The sequence below is a fragment of the Hermetia illucens genome, chromosome 3 (assembly GCF_905115235.1).
Source record: "Hermetia illucens chromosome 3, iHerIll2.2.curated.20191125, whole genome shotgun sequence".
NCBI lineage: Eukaryota > Metazoa > Arthropoda > Insecta > Diptera > Stratiomyidae > Hermetia > Hermetia illucens.
Window position 1 is genome coordinate 64868504 of NC_051851.1, and position 18821 is coordinate 64887324.

General features: G+C 44.1%; 2 protein-coding genes across 3 annotated transcripts; both read left to right on the forward strand.

Moving 5' to 3' along the window:
* The first annotated feature begins 3830 nt into the window (after positions 1-3830).
* LOC119651371 (alpha/beta hydrolase domain-containing protein 17B) lies at positions 3831-14502 on the forward strand. Of its 2 annotated transcripts, none has more exons than XM_038054944.1 (6): positions 3831-4018; positions 4147-4602; positions 4660-4839; positions 4902-5034; positions 14155-14296; positions 14361-14502. In XM_038054944.1, the coding sequence occupies exons 1-5, from the start codon at positions 4005-4007 to the stop codon at positions 14236-14238; spliced, it is 867 nt and encodes a 288-aa protein (XP_037910872.1). In that variant the 5' UTR covers positions 3831-4004; the 3' UTR covers positions 14239-14296; positions 14361-14502. The 2 variants fall into 2 exon arrangements, with proteins under 2 accessions (XP_037910872.1, XP_037910873.1); XM_038054945.1 differs by having other exon boundaries at positions 4153-4602.
* LOC119651370 lies at positions 14497-17064 on the forward strand. Its single transcript, XM_038054943.1, has one exon. It carries the CDS (start codon positions 14525-14527, stop codon positions 16334-16336), a length of 1812 nt encoding a protein of 603 aa, XP_037910871.1. The 5' UTR covers positions 14497-14524; the 3' UTR covers positions 16337-17064.
* The last annotated feature ends 1757 nt before the right edge of the window (positions 17065-18821 follow it).

Below are 18821 nucleotides of genomic sequence, written 5' to 3' on the forward strand. Positions count from 1 at the left end.
TTTCTCAAGAAGTGCCATTCTGTGCCACTTCTATTCAAGCCTCAGAAGGTTTGATAAAATATCCACAATTGTTTGACCGCTCTTCAGCTCATAGAAAAAGATTAACAAGGCTTCGTAATGCATAAGTTCTGATACACTGGTATTCTGCAAATAGCTTCTCCCTTTCTTATTATTCTGTTAAGAGAAAGTCGCACCGCGTCCTTGAAGAACTATTGTGCCCCTTTTACTAGTTATAGTGTACCTATTGATCATAGTATCTCAAGCAGGCCTGTAACCGTTAGGAACTTTAGTATGTTCCCCACTTTCCAGATGTTTCAGCTTTGCAGTCTGGTATTAAGTGTTCTCCCAGATGTATCGACCTACTTTGCACAAGTGCCGGACACTGTCCCAGGACGTGCATAGAGGTTTCGTCCTCCTCCTCACAAAACCTGCAGGCAGTGTCCGTAGATATCCCTAGCTTCCCTAGGTGATAGTTCAGCCGACAATGACCAGTGAGAATTCCCACTATGATTCGGAGGTTCTTTTTGGTGAGGTTTAAGCAATCCTTTGTAAGCATGGGATTCGTATCCCCCAATAAGCACCCTGGACTACTCCATCCCTGGTAGGTCCGCCCAATATAGTTCCCTCAACCGTTTCTCCTTCGTTTCTTAGATTCATAGTCATGAAACCGTTACCGATTCCACAGAAAGGTTCTGGCCCGTGTAAAGGCTTCCCTGCTCCCTTCTTGGCTAGTTCATCCGCTGCCTCGTTGCCTTCCAACCCAAGCATGGCCTGGAACCCAAAGTATCCAGACCTTGTTGGACGAGCCGAGTGTATTCAGTCTCTCAAGGCATTCCCATACCAGTTTAGAGTTCACCTGGTTGGACCTAAGTGCCTTGATCGCTGCTTGGCTATCGGTGAGAATAGCTATGTTCTGCCCCCTGTAGTTCCTTTGCAGATTAAAGGAGGCGCATTTGTCTATGGCGTACATTTCCGCCTGGAATATGCTAGTGTACCTGCCCATTGGCTCAAAGTACATTTGCTAGCTTCTCCCTTAATGCCAATAATACAATTTGATATACTGCAAGCGAATCCTCCTTCACTTCAGACAACGGCAGACCCGAATTTGCAAGGGGACTCATCTGAAGTGGCTCTTGCCATGAGGACTCACTGGAGGTTAGCTAGTACCATGGAAACGGACACTGGTCCTCTGAGAGCAAAAAAATTCATCTCCTTGTGGGAGTTTTATATTGGTTGTGGTTATACCCATATGGTGGGCAGGGCTTTTTGCGGACTCAAGCGATAGTGTTAGATAGGCCTCGCATCCACTCAGTATAGAGCAGTACCGAAGTGGCAATCATGGCGAAGCTCTGACTGCGGTCTCCAAATCAATTTGTCTCCGAAGAGGACCGTGGAATTACGCCAACATGGCAGGTACTCACTTTCAACCCCCCGGACCTTCACTTCCTCTTTCTAGCCTCTTAGTAGGTAATCTTCAACATACGTTGGTTTCTTTCAAAATCTAGGCTTAACTTTTTGCGATGAGCCCAACTTTATCCGGCTTCAATATTTTGCATTTTCGGTTCGCCACTTTCAGTTTTCGAATCTAAACAGTAGTCGTCATGAAATCACCCCTCAAATCATTTCCATGGCTTCGATAAAAAGATTTATTCAATTACTGGTTCTACGTTTAGCTTCCAACCAAAAAACTCACTCAAGGAATCGCGTAGTGCAGTGATAGGAAAATACCAAGGCAGGTAGGTAGTTATCCATGGCCGCTCCGAAGAATCCAGTTAGCGCTGTGGTGTGTCGTGTTGAGGCCATAAGCTCTTTAGACCATGACTGCTGTGGGGTGAGCAAGGGATCTAGCCTATCTATTATTACGTCCAAAAAATCATCCTCGGAAGGAAACCCTATTTCCCTACGAGGGTCTTCTTACAGGTACAGAAGACCATAGAGAGCTTCTCAACTCTCAGTTTTATGTTTAGTCTCCAATATAACTTCGAATCCAAGATCATACATCATACATTACATTGTAGGAAATTGTTAATGTTTGTCCATTTAACCACAGAAAGTGGAATTCGGGTACCCTTGCCTTGGTAAAAAATGCTTTAGCCGCCCGCCTCGCCATCCATAGTTTAACTAATAGCGGCGAAAATCACTACAAACTACGGCAGCGCCCTTTTTTGCTGCTTCTAGAGCATGACTGCCATTGTGTTGCAGAGAATTTGCAGAGAAGTTGTTTAAAACCCACCCGATTTTATTCTCAGTGATTACCAATTTGCCGACTGGGACTGCGTATTCTCCCAGCAAGGTTTTAACTCCCCACCCCTTCTCGCTGGCAAGGAAATACGTATGCACTAGCACCTCCAGGGTTCCACGAGAAAATTCTACCTTGGAGCTTTCCGATTTGTTAAAAAAGGATGGGCTGCTATGGTTCTTGGCGAGAATCTTATTGAGTTTCGCAGTTTCGCTGGTGCTTCCGATTTTATGACAGAAATTCAGCCAGGTCTTATGCCCCAATAATACCACTTGAGATAATCCTTGCATGGGGGCCTACATGAACAACTTCTTGAGATTGGACAAGACTTCATTCCATCGCACGCCACCAGGCACGAGACTCTAAAAGCTATTTCGAATGGCTTCTCTTCAGCTCCGATATTTGACACCAATTTGTTTGCCCTACCAATGTTATTGGGAGCACCGGAGAGTTTATTCTTGATAACATGACCGAATCTCCTCTAGACAATCCTCCAGGAGCCTCTGCAAAGATAGGAAACCTTCATTGGTAGATTCGGAGCGGTATCAATGTTCGTCTTCAAAATATGGATGGCATTCTTATACTGGCTCTAACGAAGGACTCTAGCAGATTTTTGCTTCTTCGTTGACTTCTGGCAGCTGGAATTCTTGACGGTCCTTGTTCCCTGGGGAACCCTAACGACAATGGGAGTGTTATGGCTGGTATACGCTACTTCCAGTTAAGGACGGCAGTGGTTCCAGGCTGAAATCCGTTATTATTCCTACCGCCTTGCTTCCGGAGGTCCCTGCTACTGATTCCTACACAGCAATGTTTCGGTAGGCGCCCCCTTTGCTGCCTTTGACTGCTACTTGTCTCCTGGCTGGATGCCACCATCACTTTTTCCGATGATTGGCTTGGCATCAATATATTTCCTTGCATCGCAGCCTATTTTTGTTTTTTTCAAAATTTGAATTTATATTCTGATCACCTTACTATCAGGATGTGTCTTAAATGAAGTTCAAGACGCTCTAAATTCTCAGAATTCGTTCGGTCACTAGGACCGAACTTCCCGTGGACCATTGAACCCTCAGCATATGTTGTTATATAATATCTTAACTTGAGGCCCTATTAGCACTTTTTACATTGTAGGGAGGGCGATTCCCATGACGTTATTTCGGTTAATTTCGCATCAGAATCGCTGGCTCCAAAACATGGCTAGCAGGGAGACAGATCCTTGTCGGTTGGATGAACCTACGCCTAGTCAGGGCCTGCACACTTTTGAATGGCCGGAAGATAGTTTTCAGTGGCCGTCGGGAGATAGTAAGAAGGCTTGTCCACTTCTGCCACCTTAACCTGAAGCAAAAGCAACTAGTAAAAGCATTGAAATGAGATGTCACACTGCCATTTTGTCATCTTTTGTAAATGCGCATGGAACGTGCAAAAACAGTTCTATTTTTCAATACAGTGGCTAAGGATGAGGTCAAAAACCGGCGTCTTGGCTCAAACGATCAATATCCTAGCTTCCGATTTTCTTGTCCCAAATGTCTAACCACTTTCCAGCTCCATTCGTTTACAGCGAACAACTCGGTCCAAATAAGAAGAAGACTGATAACAAAAGTCTGACATTTGATAAGTCATGAGCCATTTCTTTCGTGTCAGCTTCGCTCGCCTTGAAATCATGTTTTGTTATTGAATACTTTTGTGACGCTTATTAGGTAGAAATAGCCCTGACGCTGTCAGAATCCGGGAAACGCTTTAGAACTCCGGGGAAAGTAACGCAGTAGCCATGAACGGACTCAGGTGAGTGCTGCACTGTCACATGTCTCGCTCCCCGCTGCGAACATTGTGTCACCTCGCACCCGCTGCCTTTGTTTTCCATGAAATCTTTTCATACACTCACCTTCGATTTCCCGACTAATTGCTTACAGTTTCAGTGAGTTGTGCTGCATGTTTTGTTGCCCGCCATGTCCAGGGCCGATAGCCGCGAAGCTTGCGTTCCAGCCTCCGGAGCCAACGTACAAGTTGACTTCCGCAGATGACACCAATACCAAGTATAACATCCACTTATCGGACCGGGCAGAGTGGCAGTACTCGGAGCGAGACAAAAGCAAGGTGGAGGGCTTCTTCACGAGGACTTCGCGCGGCAACCTGATCACCTGCATCTTCGTCAAGTGCAGCAAGAGCGCCAAGTACACGTTGCTCTTCTCCCACGGCAACGCTGTGGATCTGGGTCAGATGAGCAGCTTCTACTTGGGGCTCGGAGCGCGCATCAACTGCAACATCTTCAGCTACGACTACTCGGGTTACGGAATGAGTGGCGGTAAGCCATCCGAGAAGAATCTGTACGCAGACATTGAGGCTGCGTGGCATGCGCTGCGCAATAGGTACGCTGACCCATTTCGCTGATTCTCCAAGTCGCTTTTATTCCACTCGTTTTTCAGGTTCGGAACGAGTCCGGAAAATATAATCCTCTACGGCCAAAGCATAGGCACAGTGCCGACTGTGGACTTGGCCACAAGGCACGAGGTAGGCGCTGTGATCCTCCATTCGCCCTTGATGTCGGGTATGCGAGTGGTTTTCCGAAACACGAAGAGGACGTGGTTCTTCGACGCATTTCCAAGGCAAGCATTATCGGGCTAGCTCGTAAATTTAAGACTAAATTGATTGCCTTTCCTCATTGCAGTATTGATAAGGTTTCCAAGGTGAAATCACCTGTCCTGGTGATCCACGGAACCGACGATGAGGTTATAGACTTTTCACACGGCATCGGTATCTACGAACGGTGTCCAAAGGCTGTTGAACCGCTTTGGGTTGAGGTGAGTGGGTTTGGAAGTTTTCGATTTTTATTCGGTAGAGATACATCGACAGAACTTGTAAATGTGTTGAATAGAAATTGGGCGTTGTCTGGCATTAAATCTGGCTGGTATCCACTCCCAAGGGGTGCGGCCCCCCAAAATTATGAGACTGAAAAGAGTAGAAGATGGGCCGCGTCTTCGCAGGTACTTCAGGGAATTGAAGACAGACGACGAGTTGGTAGTTTGGATGGGTTGTAGGCATTCAACCGTGATGCATATTTACTTCCTTAAAATCTTTCCCACACAGCACGATCAGTCGCAGCGGTCCGATACGGAGGTTGTTTTGAATTTCTATGATAAATTTGTAAAATCTTAGAAATTTGTTTATAAAATATTTTTCCATAATCCTTAAATATATATTAATTCCTTGTTTCGGTTGGTTTTCACCCATTCATTGTGCACTTTTCAATGCTAGATTGTAAAAAGTGATGCAATTATTCGGAACTTTCTCAATATAAATGGAATTACCAGAAGCAACCATCTTAGCATGATTGCAGGCATGGCATTCTCCAAATATTCTTCTTTCCGGTTTATTTCATTCATCTCTTGTCCGCTGTTTTGTGTAAAACAATCGATTCACAGTCGGTCTGTCTGTCTGTCACACACACTTTTCTCTAAAACGGCTAAATCGATCCGAACGAAATTTGGTAGACAAGTGGGAACTATGAAATCCCACGCATACAGCGAGTGGCATAAATTTAGGTGGAGTTTAAAGGGGGGTCCCCATACATGCAAAGGGGGGAGTCAACATTTTTTTTCACCGGATGTAGTCGTGTAGAATATCAAATGAAAGGCCTCGATTAGTAATTTCCGCAACTGATATTAGTTTGGTCGTGAATTGCAAAGTGCGCGAGTGAGGAGTCAAAATGTATGCATTTAAAGTGAGACAGGACTCATTTTCGAAAACTACCCAATCTAAAAATCCGAAAAAAAAATCAGGGTGGTGCGCTTGATGATGATGAAATCTAGGCCTCAAAATATGTCCCATTCCGATATCTGCTCAAATAAACTTACTAATAGTATATTACAAACTTTAGAAATTTACTGAAAACCGCCCTCAAATTCATCCTAGGACTTCCAAATCAGTATAGAGCACAATACTTCGTATATACGTGCTAAATTTCATGGAAATCTGGCTATTAACGCCAAAGGTATAGCAGTTCAAACTTAGCGACTTCGCGCGAATTAACTGCTTCCAAAGCCGTTGAATTTAATGGGAGGACCCCATACATGCAAAAGGGGGGTGTACAATTTTTTTCATCAAATATAGTCATGTGGGGTATCAAGTTAAAGGTCTCGGTTAGTGCTTTTCGAAGCCGGTGTTCGTTTTGACATTTGTTGGAAGGTGAGGAGTGCGCGGAGTTGAAAGTGATCATTTCTTTAAGGGGGCCATTCTCAGAAACTACCCAACCGAAAAATCTGAAAAAAGTCAGTAGGCTCCCACTATATGTTGCCTGGGCTCCGAAATTTTGCAATAGTGTGGCCTATAACATAGAATATGATCCTTGGTGTTATAGTACGTAAAAGTTGCTGCTTTTTTGCAAATTCAAGACTATGAATGTCAATATCACCCGAAAGTGGATATTCTCACATAATATATGCATATTTTACGTGCTACGTACTAAGAAATACACAAAACCTTTCGTACTTGAAGCGTTCAGCTTCCGGTTTCCCGACTTGTATTTGATGTAGGTTAAATTCTTGGCATTTGCTAATATTAAACTCAGAGTGTGCAGTGTATGAGGTTTACTATTATCAATACAGGACTTTCCAACAAATGGTTTATTTAAATCGCTTCCTAAAAACATCACATCTTCTTTTTCTCCAGCCTTTGCCCCATTCATAAGCGGGGTCGGCTCACCGTGATCGGTTTTTCCATTTCATTTTATCAAATGCCTGATCAGGATGTAATCGCGTGGCCTTTAAATCCTCATCCAGCGTATCAAGCCACCGTCGTTTCGGGCGACTTTATATTGGTAAGTGAATTCTCGTTAGCGTGAATTACGTGACCGCACCATCGAAAACGCCTCACTCGCAGTTTTTCCACGATCGGTGCAACCCCATATCGATCGCGGATATCCTCATTTCGAATGTGATCAAAACGTGTCACGCCACCAGTGCAATGCAACATCTTTGTCTCGATTACTGCATTGTATTTTATAGTCGGCCAACACTCAGAACTATTGAGAATGGCAGACGAACGACATTGGGGTAAATTTTGAATTCGAGACGTGCTCAGCGCACGTCAATTACAAAAAACACCAGTTGTGGAACGCCACTTCATCCAGGTTGCGATAATGCGTGAAGCAATTTCATTACGCAGTTCTCCATTGGCTGATAGCATTGACCCGAGATATTTAAATCGCTCAGTTCTGGGCAGGTTACTGCTATTGTGGGATCTTCACCTACTAAAATCACCTCCTTCTACATCCACTTTCCCCGCGGGATTGCTAGATCATATTACGGCTCGTGGCGGGACCACATTTAACTGCTATTCTTGATGGTGATCCTTTCCTTGTCTTTCTTCGTTCTTAACTCCTCCTGGCGTAGTATTTCGTGGATATCCTTTATTGCTTGTTCCATCGCTTTCCATACCTCAATCGTACTCAACATATTTTCTACGATGTTTTCCGCTGATAAGTGGATATTGACTGCCGCTTCCATTTCCGTTCTGTATGATGTGAATCTTGGACAGTGGAAGAGTATGCTCCGCATCCTCCGTTATGTACTCGCAAATCGGGCGGTTCGGAAAATCATGAACAAATCGTTGAAGTTATCCTCAATAACCACCATGTCCGCCTAGAAACTATGTCAAGTCGTAGCCAATGTTACCATGCCTCCGTCTAATCCCGCTTTTGGAATTTGGTATCCCCGTTGTTCTGAGATTCAGTTGCCAAGATATTGATAAGCACCATCCCAGCTAATTTACGTATTGCGTCGTCGAGTATCGTTCGGTAAGCGGAGCATGTTCGGAGGACACCAAGTCGATAAGCCGCTGCTATATTTCTTCTATTAACATTACCTAGTATAGTGGACCACAAAAATACTGCGTACAATAACACCTCAGAAACCACTCTTAAAATGAGTTGTGGACAGCTTTATCTTGAGGCCCCTAAAATTCGGTAGCATTCTAGCGATCGCTTGAGCTGATGTTAGGCGCCTTTGTAGCTGCATATTGCAGATATTGTTTCGAGTTCAACTTCTGATCGAAAATCATCTCGAGATATCAGAGAGCAAGCTGGGGATGTATAATTTGGTCTCCGACTTTAATCTTAATGGATTATTTTTCTTGCGCTTAGCGATCAATATTAATACTGTTTTGTGCTTCTGATAGTTAACCATTTCCCGACCACAACTTTATCTGTCAGATTGCTTCGATTGTAATTCCTATGTCACCTGCGAATTCAAAGGTAGTGATACTGCCAGGGAGATGCATTCGTTAGACTCCCGTTATACATTATGTTTGACAATAAAGGGCCAGGAACTGATCCTCATGGTGTATCATAGGTTGTTCGGTATTTTCTAGGGCCCTCATCTGAGTCGCATCAAAGCTACCTTTCTATCAGAAACTCGAGAACAATACGTACGGCCTGGCAAATGCCTCAATGATTTCTTTCCACCTCGCCGATTTGAGCCGTTTTTTACGTCGAGGGTTACCATCGCCCAACGTTTGTTTCCTTCAATAGCCGTCGTTTCCGCGAGTGAGAGTAATTTATTATAGATTACCCACTCGAAAAATTTGTCGACGGTATTTAAGAGGCTTATTGGTGTATATGACGAAGGTTCGCCTAGTGGCCTGTTTGGCTTCGGGATAAGTATCAATTTTTGTTTCTTCCACTGTGCAAACACGCAGTAAGTGTTTGTTCGGAGGTTTTTGGTACTATCCCCACTGCCAATTTAATAGCCGTACCCTGTTCCGAATGCCATCTAAGCCAGAAGCGTTGTTGACTTTTATGTTCTTGGCCGCTTCCAATATCTCTTCATCGGGGTTGATTTGAACACCCGAAGGACGTCGTTAATACTCTGTGGAAATAAGACGTTAATTTTGCCGTTCAGGGGCTTAGAACATGTAATCGGTGGGCAATGCTTTCCTTTGGTTTATGTCATAACTGTCTTGTATGTTCTAGACCCTTGCGGTCAGGTTTCCTGCAGAGCTGCTTGAAATGCCTGGTTTTACTCTTTGCCATAGCAGTTTGGAGTTTGTTTCTAGCAATATAGTTGATGTGGCTCCTCATATTCTGACCTGTTCACATTCGTCTTATCACATTTAAGCATACTTTACGATATTCATTGCTCTCAGCATTTCACCAGAATCTGTGTTGCCATATCCATTGCATTCCCTGACAAATTTGTGCCTTGCAAAAATACTTCCGAAAATGAGCTTTTTGGAAGTCTATCCTATTTCTACAGTTCTGCACTGCTTTGATATTTGAAAGACAATCGCTTCATGGTCGCTATTTGTAAAGCGCTCACTAACATGCCATTGGAGATCCTTAGCTAAGGTATCACTGACGAATGTTATATCTATTCTCCTCTTCAGAATGTGTTTGATCTTCCGGTGATTGCCAAAGTTATGTTCAAGTGCGAGGAACCCTCGGGAAGTATGCGCCCGTGTGTGTTTGTCTCGCAGCTGCCCTATTCTTCAGCCAGGTATTGAAATCACCTCTCTCTGCATCTCGGACCAATCTTTCGATCAATGATGTGTACTCACCTCTTGTGAGGCTTGGCATACGCACTTTTCTCAGAAATGGTTGTAGCGATTGATACCACATTTGGTGGGAAGGTGGGAACGATGAACACTCACGTATATCATTCGATGTGGAACTTAACTGGGTGCATGTAACAATTTTTCATCAAATGTAGTCATGTGGGGTATCAAATAAAAGGTCTCGATTAGTACTTTTCAATGCCTCCGTTTTGACATTTAAGAGAAGAAGAGAAAGCGGATTCAAATTTACTTTGACAAAGGTGGGGTTAAGTTCTTCCGGGTATTCGTTGACTTGAGCGCATATGTGTGCCGAGGATATCAAAACCGTTTCGTGTCTCCGTCGATGTTCACTATGAAAGAACTTCTTCACTACTCCCCTTTTACTTGTTGTGGACACTGCCACACGGGACATCCAACGTCTAGTGCCCTATATATGCAAATGATGCTTTCCTCGCGTCTCATAGCAAAGTTGATTACAAACAACTTGTCCAAAAATGGAACGATCGCCTTGACGATCGACTATCACTGTCAACGGCAGTGACCTGCTCAGAAATGAGCGATTTAAATATCTAGGGTCAATGCTATTAGCCAATGGAGATCTACGTTAAGAAATTGCTTCACGCATTAGCGCTACCTAGTGAAGTTTGGTGAGGTGAAATATCAGCGAACTTTATGATTCTGAGTGATTCTGAGTGCAGTGATGGAGACGAAGATGGACTAGTAACGTAACACGCCTTGATCACATTCGCAATCGATTGCGGAAGAATTAGGAGTGTCTTTGATGGTATGGTCACGTAATTCGCGCTAAGGATAATTCACTTGCCAAGATTGGTCTGATCATCAAAGTCGATGGGAAACAATGCACGGCATAACCAGCAATGGAAAAGTCGCTTCGTACGTGTACACTGTAACTTCCGCTTTCCAATGACAGTGCGTGCCAGGCCCATGCACCGACCGAGTACTTCGCTAGTGTCAGGTCAGCGTACACACATGATAAGACGCAGGCACTTATTAGCGAGGCTTCGATTTTTTTAGTAACAGTGGGGTTAACTGTTTATATGCTACTCCCATATAGCAACACAGAAAGAACACTAGGAAAGCACAGTCTCAACTTGGTCTTGGTGTTGAGATGAATTTCCAGATTTGAGACAGGGCAACGAAAGCGGATCTAGCGCTGTTAATGCATTAATGGATGAAGAGCAGGTGCAGCGAAGATCTAAATTCCGCGCACTGTTTCAAAATGATCCGTAGGGTGTTGATGTAATGACTGTAGGACTGTTCTCTGTCGATAAAGCTTTCAAAATGTTCTTTAATGCGTTCTAGAATTATTTTAGCTATCATCTGCTCAACGACAAGGAGCACGAAGATAGTTCTCTAATTGTCACACTCAAAACGATCTTAACGATCAACCCCTTTTTCCACTCTCTGGGAAACGTCTAGGGTTCCCAAGATTTACTTACGATTAGAAGCAGCAAATCTACAATAACTGCAGGTGCAGCGATAAATAACTCTGCGGGGAGACTGCCAAAGCCAGCGGTTTTACTCTGTTTAAGTGCATTGATGGCCGAAATGATTTCTCTTTTTTCCTGCTACTGCAACTAGTCATTTCATCCAGAAGAGGAGGAAACTCACCGGATGCGGTTAAGAACCGTCGTGAAGCGTTCTTTCTACCTTTGACGTTGACGCTCTTCACAAGACCGTCGAAAGATATGTGACCACATGCAGACTCTTTCGTAATGCGGTATACACTTCTGAAATCATTGCATTCTGTGCCATCTTTCTCTCCCCTGACCAGCGCAATAGCAAACTCTCTCTTGTCATCGGGTAGAGCCTTCAACCCCTTCCGGTGGATCGTTGCGCTTCCACGATCCCACTGTCGCCTGATCATATGACGCCCTTTCAGGGCATGGCCTGTGTAGCACCAGAGAAAAGAACATTTTTGATGGTCGTCCAATGCTCTATAATATCTCCCACCGAGGACGCCTGCGTGCTAAGTATTTTTAAGAAACTGTTTCTGTGAAGAGCGAACCGCGAATGACCGGTATCCGTCTGGACACACCAAGAGTCCCCGGTACTGTCGACAGGTCTCTGCGAATGCCGATGGGGTTATGTGTGCCTGGTTCTACCTAGGTAACAGTTGCGAGGGGTATCAGGAGGCCGACCCTCCAGGACACTGGTTGGGTAATGTGCATTAAATCGGGTGAGGGCTTATCCGTCGGTGAGTTCTGGAATCAGGTAATCGTAGGCCAGACCTCAGGAAGCAATGGTAAGGCCTTTGTCTCCAAGAGCACATCCGTTTCTGACTATTGTTGTCCGCTACCTTACGCGGTGGTATGATTTAGTTGTTGAACGAAAACATTAAAAATGAAGAGATAATAGGGAAAGGGAGAGCTGGTTGCGTTTGGACGCAATACGAAACTGTCCCTACCGTTCTCCGCTGCGCTTAGCGAAGGAGGAAGGAGTAATCAAGAGATGAAACACTAGGTCAGAGTGCGCACAGATAAATACAGAGAAAGGCTTGCAAAGGGATGCGGCTACCTGTGCGGTGACGACAACTCAAGTATCCTGCAGTGCTCCATTTCTAGAAAGAAGCCCAGAAAAAAACCGTCCAAGCAGGGCAGATGGGTTTGGATATGGGCCGAATGGGAGCAACGTCGACCAAATCGGTGCAATTTATTGGATAGTGTGTAGGATACAATTTCGTCATGTTACAGGCGCTTAAACTATGGGGAGACGTTTTAAACCTGCCGGGGATCTAAGCGGAGGGCAACATGTCGCTGATGCGATCAGGTAGATCGTAAAACGAAGACTTGAAGTTATCTGCAGCGATTGTGGCATCTAGTGAGAACATTACACATAATGCGGCGTCAAGGTTCGATCCTCAGGGGTAGCGCGCGGCTAACATTATCAGCATCCTACAAATTAGTATGCACCGGGATAGAACTGTTCAGTTGCTAGCACAGCTTGCTGCGGATGTGCTTATCAGTCAACAATATCGAAACAAGGACCTAGTCACATAGTGTTTTGTTATCAGGTATCGCTCCCATCTGCGTCTCGGACGGCCCCGGTCTTCGGGTTCGGGCTCAAAATAGCTTTGTCTGAATTCGGTGTTAAGAGATAACGTTTTTCATTGTTTCCCTAACACCAGATGAGGAGATACCGAGTGTTCGACCTAAGCCTAATCCCCTACAAATACGTTGCGTTGAAGGACACTTCGGGGTTGTTGGCGCTGTAGCTGGCACGATAAATGATAACGGCTGTTTGCAGGGCTTCTATCTTTCAGAGGGCATCAAGCCGGGACAAGCCCTCCATTCTTCTTTTTCTTCAGCCTTTGTCCCGTTCACAAGCGGGGTCGGCAAGCCCTCCATGGATAGGTGAAATGCGGAAATCGCCGATCTGCAGAATAGTGTCACAAACTTTGCCGTTTGTCACAATGCTTGAAATATCGGGAGGAGGCATACACCAGAATGACTGAGTATACTTCAGATAAAAGGAGACTGCAACGCGATAAATAAAAGCAAAGCTCGCCGCTGGCAAGAAGTAGCCAACGAGGTGGATGGAGATATATGGGCACTTGGTTATAAACGGGTCACCCGGGGCTCGCTAGTGTCCAATGGTAGCCCGGCAGAGCTATATAAATTTTCCATGAGTGCAACGCTGTCTATCCGACTCTCTCTTCCCGGACGCATTAAACAGACACCGAAATTATGCTTACTTCCTGGCAAGCAGAGTATTATAATACAGTATCTTACCAGTCGACTCAGCTGTGAATGAGTACCTGAGTCAAATCAGGATAATAATCTCGGGTCAGCGCAATGCTGATCATGCCTTCTATACTGTAATCCTGTATTGTACCGTTACGGTCTTGAATGAAGTGCTTTAACATACTTCAAGGCCCTGATCCAATTGGATTGTTGCGCCAAAAATTATTATTATTATTTCACGGAGAACATCGGTGGCGGCATCTGTCAGTCGAATTAACAACATTCGAAATAAATAAATTTCGAATGTTGTTAACCCTACTCCGCCACAATGCAATATCATGGAACCCACTATTAGCAATGTCGACGAGTGGATCGGTGTAGAACAGTAAAGAAGTCGTGCTAGCTTCTCTAAAAATCGTGTTGACCGTTGAAGCTCATTACCAGGGATGGACAACGGTTTCACGTAGGTGCAGTTGACGCGCTGCGCCCCAAATAGGGGCAACCGTAAATCGTGGTGAATTGAGTACTGAATATCTGGCTTCATCCCCGGATTCCCCTCTCAATTTATTTGTATCCACTCCGGGGACATATTTTATGGCTTCTTTTTGATTAAGGACACGGTTTTCAGAATTCTTCTCTTTTTTTTTAATTTGCATTCCTTTCTTTCAGGGCGCGGGACATAATGATGTTGAACTTCATGGTCAATATTTTGATCGCCTTAGAAAATTCCTAAATGTAGAACTAGTCAAATGACAATTAAAGAGCCAGCCAAATCCGGGACAAGCGGGAACTGCTAAAGAGGACAATGACGGTAAATTACTCATCTAGAAACTCATCATCTATCAAACTGTTTTCGTTTATGTGTTTCGTTTCAGCTTCAACATCCAGTTCCGTGTCAACAAAGGCTTTGGCTGAAAAACTTCTCTAGCATAAGGGGCCCGGCTTTTGTGCCGTCTCCTATTCATTCAAGAGCTGCACCACCACCACCGTCACTACATCTAACAAAAAATTGCCCTCTATCACAGATTCTCTAGCTCGAATGGATAGCACCAATAACCGAGCGGCTGAAAGTCAGGGCCAGCGCTTATCAACATATGCATCATCATCATCGTCTTCCTATCCTCATAATCCAAAAAATTCACCAAAAACACCAAAGAAATCATCGACGACGGTGACAACTGCTACCACCGGAGCTGCTGACAAGTTATCCAATCGCAGCTCGAGCAAAGAAGAATCCCTTTCACCGCATCGTCTTATTTCCGGCTACAACAGCTACACTAGCATTAATTCCCCAATAGCAAAAGAGAATCACACAGAATGTGTTCTGAAATGTACTTGCAAACATTCTAGCTATACTTCATTGCGATCTCCGAAACAGCACGGGCAGGGTGGAGTTGCAGCGTGTGGAACGGTATATGAGAAAAGTGTTCAGAAGATCTCGAAAATTAGTTGCGATGCGGCTACTAGTCCAAATCGGTTCAGTCATAGGAGTCCGCAGATCAACATGCGGCTGAATGGATCGGATGCATCAACGGCTTGCAATGAGTTGCGCATTAGCGATGAAAAGACCATTACGGCAAAAACGAACGCCAGTCCCCGTCGTTTAATAGCAACTCGCAATGCCGCTACGAGCCCCGGCCTCGATAAACGTAAGCAGCTGAATCCGAAATGTGAATTGCAGCCGAAAAGTCCTGATGTCTCGGTAAAAACCATTCTTGAAAAATCGAATTCGCTCGGCGACTCAAAACCCTCGCGTACTCTACGAACGACTCGCAGCCTATCGCCTCGGCCACCTGTACGCCATCAGCATGCCATAACTGTATGCGATGAAAATGATATTGTCTCAGTGAAAATATCCCCGAATGAGGAATTCGAAGAGGAGTGTGAGGCAAGGTTTCTGAAGAAAAGATATAAAGCCCAGAGCGAACAAACATCTCCTAATCTATCAGATCTAGGAACAACTTTTAGTTATGAGAATCGTGCGAACAATAAAAGTACAGGGTGTCTGGTTTACGTGCCATCTGATCCTTGGATGAAAATGCCTGATGCCGAAGAATCAGCAAAACCGGAGAAGAAGAAAAGGGGTAAACATGGGAAATTTTCACCGGAGGTACGGTCTTTAAGCCGGGGAAACTTGGTACCACTGAACGATGATCCATGGATCTGGCGTAACAGTCCAGACTCTGCAGCATCCAGGCCCAGATCACCCAAGCAAGAAATATACCGTCAAGCAAAATCATTTTCTGTAACGAAATTTGAGCTCGCTGATATTTCGAAAATAACAAAAGCCTCAGCTGCTGCAAAGAGTGAGAAAACTTCGAGTGCCAAAAATTCAAGCCGCCCCAAATTACAACGCTGCAAGTCTCCAATAGTGATCGATGATGAGTCAGTACCATTTCTGAACGACTCCGGGCGAACCTGTACGTGCAATGCTGCTGCTTCCGCGGTGGATGTTGGCAAGCAACAGCAGAATTTACTATCTCCTCGAAAAGACATTGGCAACAAGGAAACTGCTTCTAATAACCAAAATCCTTTGAATTGTAACACTGCAACGAAAACTTTTTTAAACGTCACTAATTCAAATTTGATGCAATCCCGCCACAGCTTCTCATCAATTTCTCAAAAAGATGACGAGCTTCAGTTGAATATTCGTCGGCTCAGTGAGCAAATTAAAAAGCCCAGCGAGAGCACCATCAGCGGTACGAGTGGGCCAAGTGGCGCAGACTTTACAGACTACTTGAACCAGTTCCGCACGGTGGAGGCGCAGAAAGCTAAAGCTGCTGCGGCCGCAATCACATCTCGAAACTCAACTAAGAACGTACCGGATGCCGTGCTGGAGACGACATGCTAAAGTGGTGGCGTGCATCTCGAGACTATGATAGAATCCAAAGTGATGTAGAAGGAATCAAAAAGTAGTTTTAAATTGAACCGATCAAACTCGATTTTAGAAGCAATCACACCAATAGTAGACCGTAAGAATATTTAACGTACTCTGAAAATTTGTAGGAATTTCACTAGCCGAACCATATCCCAGATGGTCACCATTCGAATAACTTAGATCTCGAAGATTATTGGATTTTATCATAGGCTTGCATGCGAGTCTGAGGTCAACCTTAACCTTAGAAGCACTTTCCTGGTTTCGCCACTCATCAAGTGCAAATTGCAAATGAAAAGCAGTATCTCCTTTTTTTAGGATAATCCGATTAGGAAATATTACGTCTAAGCTCTTTTTTACAGTAGAAATACATATAATCGTTTTAATTGATTCTAATTGTAAGGTTAGCGCTTAATTTGTCTAGTACTTAAGTCGTTTACTGCATTACGCATTATATTGAACAAGTGACATAATTGGATACATAAGGCAAGATGTGAAACGAGACCGAAAACTATTACTAGCTCGTAAGATGTTTCAACGCAAATTGCAATCTTTTTCACACATTTTAGTCAACTTCTACAACTACCAACATCGTTCTTGTGCAATGTGTTATTTTATGCCGCGAAGTTGTACGTGGAGAGTCAGACCTCATTCGCTCATTACAAGTGATGACGACGATACATATTATGAGAAATGAAAAAAAATATGAATATTCAACTCGATTAGATAGATAGGATTTAAATTCAACGAATTGCAAGCAAAACAGGCCGAATATTGCGGCAGATTGTTTGTGATTTCACTTATTTATAAATGCATATGGAAACAATGTAAAATTCTAATTTTTACAAGTTATATCGTATTTATTTTTAATTCAATTATAAATAAATTTATTCAAATTGTAGCTTTGGGTTTTTCTTAGTAATCGCCTTAGTTTTTCGCCCGACTTCATCAAAAAGGGAAGCAAAAGTCATTTTAGTCCAGAAGAATAGATCGGAGGAACTAGTTGAAGTGTTCCCTAAACATTGTCATCTTCAATACCTCACTTAGATATTGATTTGAAATGCGGATTCAGTTTCTAGGAAGTTGTAAGACTTGGAAATTTTAAATGGAACACCATCGACTTCTGCTATAAAAAGCTTTTCGTGTATGAAGAGTGGGCGAACAAACATCTAAAATTTTGCTATCATTTCAGGATAAAGACTGGATGCAGGGAGTGCTCGTTGATAATGATATCATTGACCCCAATATGCTTGTTTTTCTCAGCTCAATTCAAATTACATCGTCTAGATATCCTAAATCTAAGCGGAGTTGGAAGGCATTTCACTCCTCTATGGAGTATAGGGCATTCGCACAATTTCTTTTGCGTATTGGCATAATTTGCTTTTAAAGGTTTTGTTGCCAAGCCATGCACATAAGATGCTGACGTCATAATTCATCATTATCATCAACGGCGAAACAACCGCTATCCGGTCTAGGCCTGCCTTAATAAGGAACTCCAGACATCCCGCTTTTGCGCCGAGGTCCACCAATTCGATATCCCTAAAAGCTGTCTGGCGTCCTGACCTACGCCATCGCTCCATTCCAGCCAGGGTTTGCCTCGTCTTCTTTTTCTACCATAGATATTGCCCTTATAGACTTTCCGGGTGGGATCATCCTCATCCATACGGATTAAGTGACCCGCCCACCGTAACCTATTGAGCCGGATTTTATACACAACCAGACGGTCATGGTATCGCTCATAGATTTCGTCATTGTGTAGGCTACGGAATCCTCCATCCTCCTCCTCCTCCTCCATCCATCCGAGTACATGGTTTACTGGATGGTCCCTATAATATATGATGTAGTGGCTCTTCTCCAAGAAATCGGTCCCTGCCCATTGCATCTCTTGCTACGCTGTTACATTAGCCTTATATTGGGACAGGGTATTGGCTAGTTGCTCAGCAGCATTCGGTCTGTACAAGGAGCGCACGTTCCATGAGAAAATGCGCAAATCGTTATTCCTTTGTCGTTGCCGGGTTCGTCGTTGTCTTATCAGTCCAGTCCGAGGCTCCTGTTGTGGCTTCTCTTAATAAGTTGCTTTCCGTGAAGGGTTGTCAGCCCTAGATAACCACCATCCTGGAGGCCCAGTCGGTACAATTTGTCCCATTTTTAGGTGCGGGAGACTCGCCTTCATCCGTCTCCGCCTGCAGTTTTTCGTTAAGAAAGAACTCCCAGCGGTCGCGTCGTGGAGGTGAAGATAGGGTTTGGTAGGCGTTTCCCAGGTTTTATGCTCCATCGTGGGTACCAATCCACGTTTTGCCCTGGGACCTATACTACCCTTTGACCACGAGAATAATTGACTTTCCAGTGAAATATTATATTAAAATTCCATTCATGAAAAATCCACTTCTCTCCAGCCAGCCCTTCTCCGGTTTACTATCTCTCTGTCTGTCCGTTTGTCTTTCCGTCTGTCTGTCCGTCA